This window comes from Leptopilina boulardi, unplaced genomic scaffold (assembly GCF_019393585.1).
Source record: "Leptopilina boulardi isolate dan_hultmark-lab unplaced genomic scaffold, ZJU_Lbou_2.1 LbouV2_165, whole genome shotgun sequence".
Taxonomy (NCBI): Eukaryota; Metazoa; Arthropoda; class Insecta; order Hymenoptera; family Figitidae; genus Leptopilina; species Leptopilina boulardi.
This window is the reverse complement of record NW_026137713.1, coordinates 3561273-3578926: the sequence shown is the minus strand read 5'-3', so window position 1 is coordinate 3578926 and position 17654 is coordinate 3561273. Positions and strand designations below refer to the sequence as shown.

The 17654-nt window shown below is 31.4% G+C and overlaps 1 protein-coding gene across 2 annotated transcripts in view; it reads left to right on the top strand.

The window, feature by feature from the left end:
* The window catches only part of LOC127277356 (nuclear pore complex protein Nup88), a 57957-nt gene extending 41048 nt beyond the window's left edge, over positions 1-16909 (top strand). The window contains exons 2-13 of one of the 2 annotated variants that reach the window (XM_051298446.1): positions 936-1105; positions 14166-14288; positions 14356-14530; positions 14610-14707; positions 14873-15059; positions 15144-15304; positions 15466-15545; positions 15636-15880; positions 15964-16077; positions 16148-16374; positions 16440-16691; positions 16769-16909. In XM_051298446.1, the coding sequence (XP_051154403.1) occupies positions 936-1105; positions 14166-14288; positions 14356-14530; positions 14610-14707; positions 14873-15059; positions 15144-15304; positions 15466-15545; positions 15636-15880; positions 15964-16077; positions 16148-16374; positions 16440-16691; positions 16769-16829 (1893 nt within the window). In that variant the 3' untranslated portion in view covers positions 16830-16909. Of the gene's footprint in view, positions 1-935; positions 1106-14165; positions 14289-14355; positions 14531-14609; positions 14708-14872; positions 15060-15143; positions 15305-15465; positions 15552-15635; positions 15881-15963; positions 16078-16147; positions 16375-16439; positions 16692-16768 lie in introns of both variants that reach the window. The other variant, XM_051298445.1, reaches the window with a different exon arrangement.
* The last annotated feature ends 745 nt before the right edge of the window (positions 16910-17654 follow it).

Sequence of the window (17654 nt, the reverse complement as noted above, 5' to 3'; positions counted from 1 at the left end):
TAATGGTTCTTCGGAAAAGGGGAATGGGGTATTTTTTTTTTTTTTTTTTTTTTGAGCAGGGAATGGATGTATTCACATTATACTCTCGGTTCTTTTAATTTCTTCAAAGTACCCCTCTCTTTCTCCTCGTGCCTCTGGATTAATAAGGCGTCGACAATGTGACGTCTTTTTTCTTTCACCCCCCCCCCCTTCTCTCCAGGGTATCACGGATGGGACAGTAGACAGCTACGAAAGTGAATGAGGGTTGGTATAGGGTCACGTGAAATGAGTTGGGTGGCTTCAGCCACTGTTTCAAGCTTCTTAATAAATGTGTTACTAACACCGAGAGTTGTGTCTCTAAAAACCCAGAATCTCTCTTTTCGTCAAAAAAAAAAAAAATTTTTTTCCAATCAGGCCAAAGAATTATTTTCTAAAGAGAATACTCCAAAACTAGATTTGAATCTTATTAAAATATCCAATCAAAACTAAAGTTTTGTCCCTCAATTTTTTCTTGATGAAAAAAAAAAGAAAAGTTGCAGAACACGATTCAATAATAATGATGCATCCCCATTTCAGTGAGGCCTGCGGGTTTTTGAAAGTAATTGCCTCTCGATATACGCCCGATATTCTATACCTGTACACAAGGATGTTCCTTTTCTTATATATATATATATATATATATACTTGTTAGTTTGAAAACTCGTCGCCAAAGAGAAATTCCCCGCGAAATTAAATATCCGCCCCGAAGAACAGAAGCACCTGCTATACCCGCGTTGGAGCAATAAAAAAACAAAATCAGAATGGAAAACAAAGCTATAAGGGGATCGTATTATAAAAGTTTTTTAATCGATAGAGACAAAGACCCTTCTTCTTCTTTTTTTTTTAACATGAAAATTTTCTTTCAACAAACTAAGAGGATTGCAAAAATTTATAAAATTCCTTCTTTTTTTTTACAGTCTCTACATTTGACGGATCCGCCAATTTTTGAAGTTACTCATCTGGTTATAAATGAATTGGTGACACAATTAATTCTTTGGGGCAATTTGGGAATCGTTGTTGTTGAATTGCCAAAACGTTGGGGTAAAGAGTCGGCATTTAAAGGAGGAAGAAACTCAATTTCCTGCATGTGAGTATACTTTTTATTTTTTTTTTTTAATACATAAATTGATTTTGTAAGGGCGAAATTTAAAAAGCTAAAATAGTTTAGAATTTTAAAAGCATTTTTGAATTTTAATTTTTAATGAAGAGATCTAATTTTAATTCATATAGTGTAGAATTAGAATTTTGTGTGGATAAAGTGGTGAGCAGACATCTAAGATTCCTTATATTTATCTTTCACTAACGACTAAGTCGCGTGCGCGATTTTTGAAGAGATAAGAAAAGAGAGAGAGAGAGCAATTGGCGAGAGAATTTCTGACTTTCGCGCGGTCCTTCTCTTTCTCAACGCCTCCTAATATCCGGTAATTAAGTGGGTGTTGCGATGACGCTCTCGAACCCCTTAAGATCCTTACTCTCTTTCTCTCTCTCTCTCTCTCTCTCTCTCTCCTCTCTCTCGCTTATGGAATTAAGGTAGCTTTACTTGGTTAGTTTTCAAAAGTTCCGGGGGCAGAACGCACCGCTGAATACTAACCGCCTCATCAACAACACATGCCACCGACTACTATCTCGACATTTTAGCCACCCACTGCTTTCTTATCCTTTACCCCCCCCCCCACCCCTCTTTTCTCTCTCACTCTCTATGTTTCACCGTCTCCTAGGATCTAATCTTACGGATGATCATAACGTCACGCAATTAAAAGCCTTATTAGAGATAAATGCGATCCTAGTTCCCATGAAAGCTGATTTTACAATCATATCCAAATTATTATTATTATTTTAAAATTTTATATATTTCAATCTTACACAGGTTTCAAAACACCTCACTGAAAAAAGGTTACAAAATTTTTTTTCTTGCGATTAATAAAATCTTTTTATTTTTTTTTTTTAAATGATTTAACCCTGTCAAAAAGTGATTCACCCTTAAAATGCCTTAAAGACCTCTAGAAATAAAATAAATTAAAACCAATGCAAAATGCAATAAGCTTACGAGTATAGTTGTATATTATATATATATATGTTTCAAGAGAGAGAGAGAGTTGGTTTTAAAACGAGGTACACACCTATTAATAAAAACATATTTTTCTCTCTTGGAAAGTGGCAAAGTTTTTGGGGGGCAGAGATTTAGAAGCAGAGTTTTTGTGTTTAAGAAACAGCTAGAATGAACAAGCTCAAAAGGGAAGTGGGGCAAGGAGGGGGGGGGGTGAGGTAGTCAAATTTATATGATCACACGTACTATGGCGCAAAATGTACAAACACGCGGGCAAATAGTTTTGTTAGCAAGTTTGTGCGACCATTAGAACGAATCTCCAGGGATTTAGGATCTCTACCATTGTATATATATGTGTGAGCTTACAACAATCTCATCTCCCTTATTTATTTTTTTTTTTTTTCATATTTCATTAATGCTAAAAATGTTTTATTTTTATATAATTATAGAATATTTTATATATAGTTATAATGACGCATGAAAAAAAAAAATCACAAATACAAATATCTAGAAACAAATTTATTTCAATTAACTTGGAAAGTATTTAATACTAAAAGTATCTTTGATGCAAAAATAAATTTTTATATCAATACTTTTAATTTAATTGTGTTTAAAATACTAATAAAAAAAAACGGCAAAAAGGAAAAAAAAAACTGCTTTTAAACTTAATTAACCACTATATGTAAAATGAAGTAAAGGTGAGACTTCCGGTGTGTATTGGACTACATAAAATGCCTCTTGCGGTAAGAGAGAGAGAGAGGGGGGGGGAGGGGGGCACGGATTAAGCAAATGGCGGCAATAACGGCGATTATTCGGATTATGATATCAGAGCGTGAAGTAGAATCGCCTACACACTTGCAGGCAAACCACTAACTGCCGCAACGCCAAATCCAGACTTCAAGACACAGGATTAAAACTATTACCCACTTGGCCATCCTCTGGCACCCAACTCCTCCTCCCCTCCCCCCCCTCTCTCTCTCTCTCTCTCTCTCTCTTTCCTCTTGTTAACTCAAATGTTTTACCGCGCGACTTTCAAAAGTCGTTTGCCAACGAAGAAACCCTACGAGTAAGTCTCAGAGAATTGTATAAATATGCCTTATATATCCCCCTAAACCCTCCCCCCGCGACCCTCCCCCTCAAGTGAAGTGCGAAAAGTTGCGCTAAATAAATCTACATAAATGAGGGACTGAAGTAAGAAAAATAACTCTCCTTTCTCTAATTCAACTCTCAGATATGCTTTATTGCTTATGAAAATGAATTCTGCTTTTTTACAACAGCCGAGAATGAATCTTTTAATATATATATATATATACTTGGAAAAATTTTATTTCGAAATTTATTTTAAATTTTGTAGATGGTTAAAAAAAATGGTTAAAAAATTTTGAAAAATAAAAATATAAAAATTACAAACCTAGAAATCTACCTTACCGACTGATGGCAAAACAGTTTTTTTGTTTAAAAAATACACAAATTACCGACACAGAAATCTACCTTACCGTCTGATGGTAAAACATGTTTTTTTTAAAAAATGAAAATATAAAAGAATTACCGACCTAGGAATCTACCTGAACAACTGATGGTAAAACAGTTTTGATCGGTAAGGTAGATCCCTAGGTCGGTAATTTTTTATATTTTCATTTTTCAAAGAATCTGTTTTACCATCAGTCGATAAGGTAGATTTCTGTGTCGGTAATTTTTTATATCTTTATTTTTCATAAAAACAGTTTTGCCATCAGTCGGCAAGGTAGATTTCTATGTCGGTAATTTTTTATATATTCAGTTTTCAAAAAAAAAACTTTACTATCAGTCAGTTAGGTAGATTTCTGTGTCGGTATTTATTTACATTTTTACATTTACGATGCATTATCTAATAACAAGTGAGTTTTTTTAAAATAATTATATAATTAGTTTTTAGAATTAGATTTTAGGTTAGTGATTATTTGTGGCTGAAAATGTCTGTGTTTTTTTATATATATAATGTAGAGGGAATATTTGTGGAGGAGTATTAAATTGCAAGGTAGCTAATACACTAAAAAAGAGTCGTGTCTCTTATATATAGTGGATTCAGAGAAAGACGAAGAAGCGGTTACTCCTGGAGCTAATTATTGTTTTAAGGATTAACGTTATGTGTTTATTATGCGAGAGATTCCAGACAGTAATATTCGACGGAATTCCAACGACTAAATATAGCTAGCAAAACACGAACACCACTTTGAATCGGCCTACGTTTATGAATAATTCTCACCAACCCCTTCTCCATCTGCTAATTCTGGAATCGTAAAGTCTTAACGGTTCACCTGTAGGCATTCCCTAAGCTTTTGAATTTAGTTTTTCTTTTCAAAATATTATTCTTATATTCTTTTTTTAACGTAAATTTTCCATTACATTATGTTATCTATAAATTTTTTCAAAATAAAATGCTGATTTCAAAAACAAAAATAATTTTATTTTCCCTCATTTGGGAAAATACAGTCAATGAATTATCCACGAACGCATAGGTATATATATATATATGTGAGAAAATTGTCACACAACGATATTTTAAAATTGCCGGCACACGCCTGATTCGCCACATTTATTTTACTCCTTTTTTTTCATTTATTTATCGGCTCAGTCGTTTGGAACGCACGCTCGCATTTAACGAATGATAGAATCGCAAACCGGTGCTCTGATGCTCTCGCCACAATTCTCTCCGAGTCAGATTTATGTTCGTTTGCTTTTACAAAAAAGGGACCTGGGTCACGTACGACAGCTATTCGAAAAAACATTTGACAAAAGAGAGAAAGAGAGAAAATCATCGATCCATCTCTGATAATATCTTATGTAGACACAGTTTTATATATATAATTTGCTTCCAATTTTGTTATATACTATAATAAAAAAAAAGTGTATCTAAAAAAAGTCAAAAAAACAAAAATATGTCTGATTTCTATAAAACTTGATATTTTCGCTATACATGTGTTAATTCTTTATAATATTATCAGTGAATAAATGAGAGTAGAAGGTGAGATTAATTTTTAGAAGTATATGGAGAATGTTTCGTGCTTTCGAATATTTCGCGCCACCTATCTCTTTTCCCGAGTTACTCGACGCGTATACCAAAAAAATACATATATAGCATATGAGGCGTTTATTTAAAAAATGATTTAACCTAATGGTTTTACATATGTAATCCCGATATAAACCCGAGCTAATCTCGGGATACCACGCGCGGTTAACTCGTATATTCGAGCTGTGCGGGTGTATAATCCATAGTCCCCATCTCTCTCTCTTTCTCTCTCTCTCACTCTCTATGTGTACTTTCATCATCTCTTCCACACTCATTATCTATCACGATGAGAGAGTCACCCCTTTTCGTGTTGACTTCCTCCCACCCCCTCCTCTTACTCCATGAGAGGTTCGAACTATGGTCAACAATTTTATTTTCTCTCTTTTTTTTCGCCTCTCTTTGCTGTTTTACTTCTCGCTTCATACCCTTTTTTCGATGAGCAAGTTGCAAGAGGTGAAAATCACCGCACGGACAACGAGGCTCAACGCTTAGGGGATGTTTACCAAGTGTACTGAGAGGAGGAGAGGAAAAAAAAAACATTGACCGCACATCAGGTGTGTGTATATATATATATATATATATATTTATACTATAGGGTGGAAAACGACTCGTGCCTGCTTTTAAGAAGCATACAAGCATTATATTTCATTAATGTCTTAACAAGTGAAATGATTAAAAAAAATTATTAGATAACTAATATTCAACGATTTATGAAAACTGGACTAAAATTGATGATTACGATTGTGTAATTTCATTTTGACTTTCACTTTGACATTGTCATTGACAAAATCAAAACGATAATCGAATTTTAAGTCTAAATAGAAGTTAAAGTGGAAATCAAAGTGTAAGTTAAAGTGTAAGTCAAAGTGAAAGTCAAAATAAAAAAAAAAAAAAAATTGTGAACGAAACAATTTACTCGTCAGTAAATCCTGACAATTTAAACGAAATTGGAAAATAAATAAATTGGGCAGGGAATTTTGAAGGTGTAGAATGTGTCTCGAGTTGTTTATATGGCGGATAGGTGTGTAGATTTGGTGTACGTGAATGGGTTAATAATGAAAGGCAACTGGGTGTAAATAAAGCCAAGTAAAAGACATTTTGTATGTCATTTAGGGTAATAGAGAAGTTGTGGTTAGGAGCAAAGGTCGACATGGCAGCGATTGGACCATATCTTCTTGTAGAACACACCCCCACCCCCTTGTGTGATTCTTGTTACTGATGCTAGTATATACGACCAGGTTGCAGGCGCTCGATTCAACTCTTTACGATCCTTGGGAAATAGACTTCAAATTAACTTCTAAGGAAATTAATCCCATCTAACCTATTTTCACCAATTGTAACTTACGATACAAAATAAAATTTGTAAATTTTGTTAATCTAATTAAAAAAATTCTAAAAAAAAAAAAACAGTCCATAAAATAAAGATTGTAATCCTATTTTATTCATATAGTGAAACTTTATATTTTTTTCTTTTATTGTACCTTTTTTCGGAGGGGGGAGGAGGAGGATTTAATTCTCAGTTCCCTCATACACATCTTTTCTTCTTTTCTCAACTTGTCTCACATAACCTCGACGTTGTATATATTTTATACGTAAATATATTCGTGGCCAGTACTGTAGCTTCTAATCAAAGAATTCTAGGGAGAGCACCAGGAGAAAATTTAAATACGCGACACGCGTCTCCTGTAACGAAATAAAAGCCGAGGGACGGCGAATGAGACATCTGTCGGTTCTTTTAATTACCGTGGTACGTGTGCTTCACTGTGTCTGTACGTCTGTCTGTCCCTGCAACTCCTCCACATTTCTATATACGGAAATTCCTGATTCTTTTGTTTGTCATTTTTAACTCAACTTCTCTATCTTTACTACTCTTTTTGCGAATTGTCTCAAGCTTTTTTCTATTTCGAAAAAATCCTTTTTTTTTTCATAATTACATTATATTTTGACACTGCAAATTTTCAAAGTTTTTTTTTCAGTAATTTTTGTTGAATATTTTTTTGAGAAAAAGGGATGTTTTCTTGACGGAAGCTTTCAAGAGTGTAGAGAGAAGTGAGAGAGAGAGAGAGAGAGAGAGAGCAGTGAATCGTGATTATGGAGAAATTCCCCGGGAAGACTTCGAGGATCGTCGGGTCGCCGGAAGTTAGGACGAAGATCAGGAAGACGGGCTTTGCATTCTCGGGAAACCAATGGCGATGGAGAGTAACGCACCAAGGCAAGAATTAACGGGCTTAGTTGCCGACGCAGGTGTCGCGAAGGCGAAGCAAGCCAGAGCACCAGGATGAATTACGACAGAAGCGTCAGAAGCTAGTATACCGCCGTCGTCGTCGTTGTTGTTGTTATATATATATATATATATATATATATATATATATATTTTGTGCAACATCCCGATTTTATGGGACAACCCTTAACGGGATGCAAACTTCTCTTCCGGCTCGCGAAAACAAAAGAGACACGTTAAAACTTGAAAAAAATAAACAAATCTTAAATTCATTTAACCCCTTCCCAAAAAAGGGTTAAATTTATTTGAATTTTTTAGTTTACTACATTTTGTTTTTAATTTTTCACCTTTTTTCTCTCTATTTTGAATATAGAATAAAATTTATCTAAACGGAAGTTAGATTTTAACTCCCAATGGGATTTTTATAAAAATCGCTCTTTTTAGGAGTTAAAACACAAGGGAGTTAATCATTGAGTTAATGTAATGTTTACTAACATTTGAGGTATTGATTATACCTTAGTTTTAATTCTCTAGGCATAAAATTAACTCTCTTAGAATCAACTCCCAAAATGGTGCGATTTTATAGAGTCCAGTTGGAGAGTTAAAATTTATAACTTTTATAAATAGTTTATAGTTTCTTTGTGATCTATTTGATTTTACAAAGTTTGGAAATTGAATATTATCATGAACAGGTGGGGTTAACGAATTACGTTGAAACTATGTGGCATTGAATTAACATAATAGGGTCATTTATTCCGTAAAACAGGTTATAAAAGAAAAAAAACTCTTTAATCTTTATCCCTATACCTCGTGGAATTTCTCTCATCATTCATGTCTCAATGAGAATTCAAGGAGATACATAATACATTTTAAATATTCTCTCTATATATAACAAAATAACGATCTATATATATATATATATATATATATATTGCAAGCTGTGCTTGCGCGGTTATAAAACGAACTCTTGAGTTTTGGAACTGTTGTGTCTTTTCCATGCGTCCAGATAGAGAGAGAAAGAGAGGGAGTAAGCTAAGTAATCGCGCGCTACAGGAGTAAAAAGCACATAAAGTACAGGTGCTACACACGATCACAAGGGCTGCATTCTGTTACATCATGACACTCCTAAAACGAACTGACACTACGTGTCCCTCGTTAAGATCTCGCGAGAATCACGTATAGCTCTTTCGAAATTTCAACGCGATGAATACCTAAATCGCGAGAAGAAAACTCAAGAGAAACACTGTCATTACCCTCAATTTAGTTTTATTTTATTCGCATTTAAAAAAAAAATACAGTCACATTGTTAAATAATTTTTAAAAGACAATCTAAATAATAATCTTGACCAGATGATTATTTTTTAATTTTAAGATTATGTGCAAAAGTAAAGAATATATAACCTTAAAAAAATTAAGACAATATTCCTCAGATTTGAGTAACTGATTCGAGATTTTCGAAACTCGAGATGAAAATAAAAAAGGAATAATTGCATGGGAGAAGAGAAAGACGATTATCCTAGGTATCACGGTCCATTTACCTCTAGTAAGCCATATTTCTAATTACTTTCCAACGGATTCACAACTGGATATTTCTCCCTTCTACTTTTTAGCATCCTATCATCTTTTATTTCCATCTAACTTTTAACCATGCCTCTCTCTTTTCTTTTAGGAACAATATAAAATTTAAAAGAGAGGGATAATAATCAAAATATACAAAAAAAAAAACGGTAGGCCAGAATGTGAGAATAAACTAAAGACTAACAAAAAGTTTTTGAGAAAAAAAATTACTGTAAGGCTGGCGTTATCGTGGAAATAAAAGAAAACCAAAAATTATAAAGTTATTCAATTGAAAAGTTTCTCCTTTCTCGCGAGTAATTCATTTCATTCTTTTGCAAGAATGAAAAATGAGACAAGAGGACGTGGGTCACTCTTAATTTAACTTTATCGGAGATAATTTTTGTATTTTTTTCTACTCGATTCTTTTTTTTGGTCTCTTACTTTTTAATTGAATGAATTTTACTTTATAAAAATTTTATGAAATAAAAAATATATATATACATTATTAGGGTTATTTCACATTAGGGTAAAAATATTCGAAAACTGCAAATATAGAAAATTACCGACATGAAAATCTACCATACCGACTGATAGTAAAGAAATTTTTTTGAAAAATGAAAATATAAAAAAATTACCGACACAGAAATCTACCTTACCGACTGATGGTATAATTATAACTTTTCCAAAAAAATAATTTTCGGATTTTAACTTCCTTTGTTTTGCAAAATCGACTAAATTTTTATGTATTAAATGTCTATTTTTAAAAAATCGCTTCAGGAGTGTTTTAATAATGATAGATAATTATTTTTGTTCGTCTTGAATCATACTGTATTAGTAGGGTATGTTAATAGGAAAAACCCAATAATAAATATTTGACACATTTGTCAGTTTCTACAAGTTCGGTTCGCTTTATTTAGCTCACCGCATGTAGGTCCTTATGTAGGACAAGTAAACACCTGCAAAAAAATCACATGAAATAGATTATCTTATTATAAAAAGAAAAAAATAAAAACGATTTTACAACAAATTTTTCTAAATTCTCTAAAGGGAGATAATTTTTCTTCTCTGTATATAGAATGTAAATTTATAATTCTCATACATGAAGAAAAATTTAAATTTCGTTGAGATGAGCAATTAAGCATTAATGGATTTATAATCTAATGAATTTTTAGGTTTCTTCTCATGAGAAGAGATAGCACGAGTTTGAACACACCAGTAGATATTCTTCTAGATTTATAGATGCAAAAGAGAGAAAATTGGACAAAAAGTTTTAAAGCAAAAGAGAAGGGAAAATCAGTCGTTAATCTCGAGAGTCGCTCTGTAACATCCGTGAAATCGAGCCATCGCTGGTTTTCTACACTAGACTGACCACGAGTCTCAAAAATTAATCTGAATATCGAATAAATTATGAATTTTATAACTTTCGCCTCACACCTATCAAGTAAAATTATTACTCACGTTATATTTATATAGTTGAAATTAAAAATTTACCTAAATTATTAAATGTGAAAAACAAAATTTTTTTTCTTAAACTTTAAATTTTTTTTTTAGTAAAAAAAAAAATTCTGTAACTCTTTTGCAAAGTGAAATTTAACATTTTTTTCTCATATGTAAAATTTATTCCGGAAAACTAATTATCCTTGTATATTCTGAGGCTTTTACCATCGTCTGATATCATTCAGATGAAGTAGAAGAGATGAAAAAATTACAAAGCCCCGTCTCTCTGTACACTCGCTTTTCCTACAAATTGCAAGTCGAAAGAAAGAAAAAGAGAGACCAAAAAAAAACACACACACACACACAGAAAAATTTTTCCTCTACCCCTTTTTTTTCTGTCCAGAGTTAATATATTTGTGGAGGAAAATTATTTTTAATTTCTACGCGAATCAAGGACACGAATTGTTTGAAGCAGTGTGCGACACAGTCGTGTAAGAATTTCTTAATTAGATTTGAGCCCCTGCAGGTAACTTTCTTTTGTTTCACTCCACGATATTCTCTAAGTCCTGATTGTTCATGAACTACCTTTTTTTGTTCCTAACCCCTTCACCCTCCTCAAAAGAATTTATTCTCACTATTATTATTTTTATCCCTCTTATATTTATAAGATACACAAAAAAGAAGTCTAATTTTTCTTTTTAATTCAATTTAAAGTTTTAATTTAATATAAAAAAAAAAAAAAATAAATAAAATTTATTTTTTAAAATACTATAAAATTGGTTTTAATTTGAAGAGATAATTTTTGTAAATTGTATCAGCGAGTCTTTTTAAGTGACTTTAGCAAAAGAATATATACATATATGCAATAGAATATACATAAAATTAATGTGATTTTCCCACATGTAGAAAAAGCAGGCAGAGCCCTGGCTAATGAAAAGCTTCTACCATCGAAACGTAAGGCACGCTTTATGTCAGTATCTCCTTTCCCTTTGTCCAATTTATTATTCTCCTGAAAATTACGTCCGAGTTTCCTACATCGTCAGAGAGAGCGAGAGAGACAGAGAGAGAGAGAGAGAGAGAGAGAGAGAAAAGGATGTTAATTTTACCAAGCCAAGGACAACCCCCCTTTTCAAATACAATTTTAAAGTAGAGGAAAATTTCTAGACTACAAATTAGAGTCAATATATCTGAATAATAAAATTTATTAAAACTTTTGTAATTTTTCGTATTTAACAATTTTTTTTCAAAAATTGTTTTAAAAAAAAATTATTTGATTCAAATAAATGTTGAAGCAAATAATTTTCATTTAAATTAAATAAATTTTTTTTGGATCAATGGACCTATATGGAAACAGTTGCTATGGTAACGGTTGTTATGGAAACAGTTGCTATGGTAACGGTTGTTATGGAAACAGTTACCCCAGGTGGAAAAGTTCCCGGTAGTCACTACCGGTAGTCATTACCGCTCCCGCTACCGGAATATTCACTACCGGTAGTCACTATCGATAATTTTTCCTAGACTACCGGTAGTCACTACCGGTAATTTTTCCGGGACTACCGGTAGCCACTAGCGGTAATTTTTCCGGGACTACCGGTAATTCTTCCGATACTACCGGTAGTTACTACCGGTAATTTTTCCGGTACTACCGGTAGTCACTACCGGTAATTTTTTTTTTACTACCGGTAGTCACTATCGGTAATTTTTTCCGGGACTACCGGTAGTCACTACCGGTAGTCACTACCGGTAGTCATTACCGGTAATTTTTCCGGGAATTACAATCAAAATTTGTTTTAAAAAAATTTAGAATTTTTTTAAAACAAATTTTACGGTAGTAAAAAAAATTACCGGTAGTGACTACCGGTAGTACCGGAAAAATTACCGGTAGTAACTACCGGCAGTACCGGAAGAATTACCGGTAGTGACTACCGGTAGTCCCGGAAAAATTACCGGTAGTGGCTACCGGTAGTCCCAGAAAAATTACCGGTAGTGGCTACCGGTAGTCCTGGAAAAATTACCGGTAGTGACTACCGATAGTCTAGGAAAAATTACCCGTAGTGACTACCGGTAGTGAATATTCAGGTAGCGGGTGCGGTAATGACTACCGGTAGTCACTACCGGGAACTTTTCCACCTGGGTACTATGAAAACAACTATACTATGGTAACGGTTGTTATGGTAACTTTTACCATGACAACTGTATACGAGTATACGACGGACAGACGGACGCCAAAGCGAAACTAAGGGTTTTGGCTCTGAACCACACGAAACCCTAAAAAAAAAAGAAAATTTACTTGTCAATGTTAAAAAGGGAAAATTTTAGAAAAAAAAAAAATTAACCATATAAAATATATGAGTAATAAAACTCTTTCAGACAGTTCCCGCGCTATTATGCTCATAGATCTTAAAACAATGGCTAAATAACGCATTTGAGAAGTGTGACAATGTCACATACAGCTAGTAGAGGACCAAAACCACCTTTTGAAAGTGGATTCGTAGGGGTCACACATCTACACCGCACATTTCGTATATTTTATTATTACTCGTACTTTCGCGGTGTCCGGAGAGATTCCCTAGCTTTTGCCATTGGTATATATGTGTTGTGCATGGGTTGAAAAAGAGAAGTGAGAGACTCATGTTATTGTGAGTGAAAGAGAGTAAAGTATATATAATACAAGGGTTGATGTTAACCAGGGGGGGGGAGCAAGAGGGGGTTCGCGGTAGTCCGAAGAGAGAGGATGCGGAGTATATAGGGAGGAGTGGTTAGCTCGACCGTTATTAATGTCTCTGGCATATAGCAGAATTATATACATATATATATATATAAAACCATGCGGAGACGGAGCAAGAAGAATGAAACGATGTGTAGAAAAAGGAGAACCGAGTTCTTAATAATTGATAAAAATGTATGCATACGCCCAGCTAGTCAAAAGCGCGAGCGGTAACGCTATATATGGTTTTTACCAGAATGACACAAGGGGAAGGTTGGGTTGACTGGTCCGTTGACAAAGGCAACACGATTTATTCCCACTTTTCAAGCGCGGACGTCGCCGTGGCGCCCGAGAATTTTTCTTCGTTCCGTCACAAATTCGGAATTATCAAAATTTATGCCTCTCGTATACGTCCATCAGAGCGTGTAATGGATCACTTTTTTTTCCTTTTTTTCAATAAAGATTTCGTCTCGTAAAGTTAACCCTACTAATTAGTTTCAACATATATATTTTTTTTAACTGAAAATTATTGGAGGGGAGGGGGGAGTTTAACATTTAGCTACCATAAGCACATTTTTTGCCATCTGGTGTTCAAAATCACTATTATTATTATTATTATTAAAATGACTGAAAATTAGTAACTATTTACTAGTAATTAGTCTTTTTTTGACTAATTTCGGAAAAATTATCCGAAAACAATACTAAATGTAGGTACTTACAAAAAAACGAAAGTCATTTGAAATCGTTACTATATATAAATAAGTCCTCTTTCACTTACTTTTATTCTGTAACAGAAAAATAAAAAATAATGTTAGTTCAAAATTTATTACCATTTATAAATTTATTAAAATTTTATTTCAATAATGTTAATATAATTAAAATACACTGAAACATTTTTGATTGTAAAAGAATTTCTTCTTTATAACAAAAATTATAAGAATTGGAAATGTCTGACCGAAAATTGACCTTTACTACTGTTGCCTTTACATATATATTATGACTGCTTTAATTTCGTTTCCAATGAAATTATTTTATATTTTTATATTTTAAAAATTTTTAATTATTTTCTTTAAATTTTTATTCTTTTTATTATTAATTTTAAATTATATTTTTAAATTTTTTATTATAGAAGTCATCATTTAGATGGATTTGGTTTTCATCTTGCAACCAATGAAATTAGAAAAGCGAAATGGCATCCAGGTTCAATAAATCATTCTCATCTTGTTGTATTAACATCGCAAAATACATTTCAGTAAGTGAATTTATTAATTATAATTATATATTAATTATATATTTATTCGTGTACTTTTTTTTTACAGTTTATACGAGTGTCTAATTGGTGAAACTCCTACATTATTAAAAACATGGAAAGTGGGACCAACACCTTCCACTTCACCCTCGAAAATACCGAGTTTCGCATCACTTGGAGAAATAGCGGTTGATTTTGATTTTTCCTCACCTTGTGTTCAAACCGAATCTGATAAAGATATTGAGGTATATTAAATAAAATAAATCTAAGAAACAATTTCCGGGACAATAATTTAATAATTATTATTGAATTATTATTTTTCAGATTGATAAAATGAAATGGAATCAAATAGAATGGCCTATTCTCGTTCTCCGAGGAAATGGCGATGTTTTCATTTTAAAAGGCGATATTTTAACGCCAAGGTATTTAAATATTTAAAATAATAACAATTTAAAATTACTTAAACATTGTGGCAATAATTAAAAAATTTAAATTATTAAATATATATTAATAAAATACATAAAAAAATGATTTTATTTATATTTTATTATTTTTATTTATTTATTACTAAAGATATTATTTCACAGATCATCAGCGCCAATTGTTCTCGGATCACTTAGTATGTATCCACCCGCTGTTGATAATTATGGAATTGATTGTTGTTCGATTATGTGTATACAAACAACTCCGCCAATTGTTGTGATAGCTGATTGTTCGGGAAAAATATATCACGCAATTTTATTGCCCGATGACTTTGAAGATGAGGAAAAGAAAGTTCGTTTTGATTTTATTTAAAAACAAAAAAATCATTATTATTATTATTATTTTAACATTTTTAATTTTTTTTTTTTTTTCAAGACATGGTCTCAATATGGTTCGACTTATAGTCTTCATACCCCAGATGTTGCTCTTTATGTTTATGAATGCGTAGAAATGGAATTGGGTCTTTTTTATAATGACGACGATAAAAAATATACTTGTCCAGTTTATCTTCACAAAGACAAAGATAATAGTTCAAGGTATATTTATATTATAAACAATAATTTTAATTGTAAATAAGTTTTTTGTTAATAGAAAAATTTATTATTAATCTTATTTAATAAATTAATTAATAATTCATTCAATTTATTAAAAGATAATTAATTATTAATTTAAAAATTCATAAACTCAATGTTTCTAGGTATTTTTGTTCACATAATGCAGGAATTCATGTTGTAAATTTGCCAATGGTTTCTCAATTAGAAGAATATCGAGACGCAGGTGAAGGTAGAATAGTTTTTTCAAACTTTTATTTATCTATTTATGAAAATAATGAACTGAAATGAAATTTTCTTTTTTTTTTTTTTACAGAAAATCTCGATTTGTTTCTTCCCTCATTGAAAAATCAATCAAATTCTCAATATTTGGTTTGCACTCGTACAAAACATACTGTTTTCGATGATGCAACACCAATTTTGGGTCTTGGTTTATTAAGAGAACCTTGTGTTCTTATTTCCCTTTTATATACTGGATTTGTTGTTAATTTATCTATTGCTGACTTTAATTATTTGCCAAAATTTGAATATAATCGACCAATTAACAGTTCCAGTAAAAAGGTATAATTTATAAAAGAAAAATATATAAATTTTATTTTTGTTTAAGATTAATTTTTTTTTTTACACCAAACTATTATTCACAGGTAACTAAAGAACCATTTGACGCATACATTAAACAATTTTTAAGACACGAATCATCACAACCAATCACAATGCTTGGACTTCGACAAAATTTGACAGCACGTGATTCTCTTGAGGTAAAAAAAAATTCCATAAATTAAAAAAAAAATAATTCAAATAATTAAAAAATACTATATTTCAATTCAGTTACTTTACCGAGCAACGACAATTTTTCGATCGCAACATTTTTTGCGCCACGATAAAGTACGAGAAGAAATTTTAAAGAAAGTACGAACATTAAAAGCCTTAAAAAATCATCAACTAAAGGAACTTGAATATTTGATTCATGTGAAAAAAGAATTACAAGAGACTGCGGAAAAATTAGCAGAACGCTACGAGGATATAAAAGATAATCAAGAGGATCTTGCTCGAAGGTATTTCTTTTTTTTCTAATTGAAAAATCAAGAAAAAATTCATTTTTCCTTTTTTTTTTTGACAGAGCACAAGAGGTACTTCGATTAGTTAATTTAAAAGAGCCTTCATTATCGCCTATTGAGAGAGCAGAAGCTGAAGAAATGAAATTAATCGAGAATAAAGTGAAAGAATTTTCCGTACGATTGGAACAATTAAAAAAGAAAGCAAATAAACAAACTATAAATATTGTTGAAAGTCCAAATACAAATGGAAAGAAAAAGGAAATTGTTTTCAAAGAAAAACAAGTGGAAACAATAAAATCGAATCTACTTCAAATGTTCGTATATAATAATTATATTAATTATTTAATTCAATTATTATTATTATTATTAAAAATAATTTTTTTTATTTTAGGGGCAAAGATATTGCTGACCTTGTGTCGCGAACAAAAACCCTAGAAGAAGAAGTTTTATAAAATCAATATACGAATTTTATAATCGAAATTTTTTACGGGCTAATTTTTTTGTTCAGTTTAATAATATATCATTATTTTGACTATTTTTCTATTTTTTTTCTACTTTTATTTAAAAAAAAAAAAAATCAAAAAATGTAGAATATTTCAACATCTACAGCTGGTAACCATGATATTTTGTTTTGTTAAAATTGAAGATAAAGTAGAAATTTTATGATAAGTTTATCAACGGATGAGAAGAAGATAATACCCATTGTCGATAACTTTTTTTTTAGTTTTATGTAAAATTAAAAGATTACCAGAAATTGTTTCATTAGAGTATTAAAATATTTTTGTTTGTAGTCCATGAACCAGTCATTGTATTACACAAAATTTAAATAAATAAATAACATTTTTTTAATTTTTCAAAAAAAAGGTGTATTTTGAGAATTTTTCCCATTCCTTGAAAATTTATTTTTTCAACTTTATTATTTTATTATTATTACTTAAGAAAGCAGGTATTTTATTTTTTATTAATTTTTCTTTCATTTCTCAGCAGTCGATAAAGAAAATTTTTAAATCATTCCTTCTTTATCTACAACCGTTTAAACAAAAATCAATAATGTATCAACTGATAATTTACGTTTTTCTTGATAAAAGTAATTTAATAAATTTCTACTTTTTCCTTACTAGATAAAACGATTTCTACCTTATCTTTCATAAGCAAATGTCGCGTAAAACATGTCGAATAATTTAAAATATTTTACAATATACCATTCAATGTTATGTCAATTTTTAATAAAAAAAAAAAAAAAAAATACAATTTCTAATACATAAAAAAACTAATGA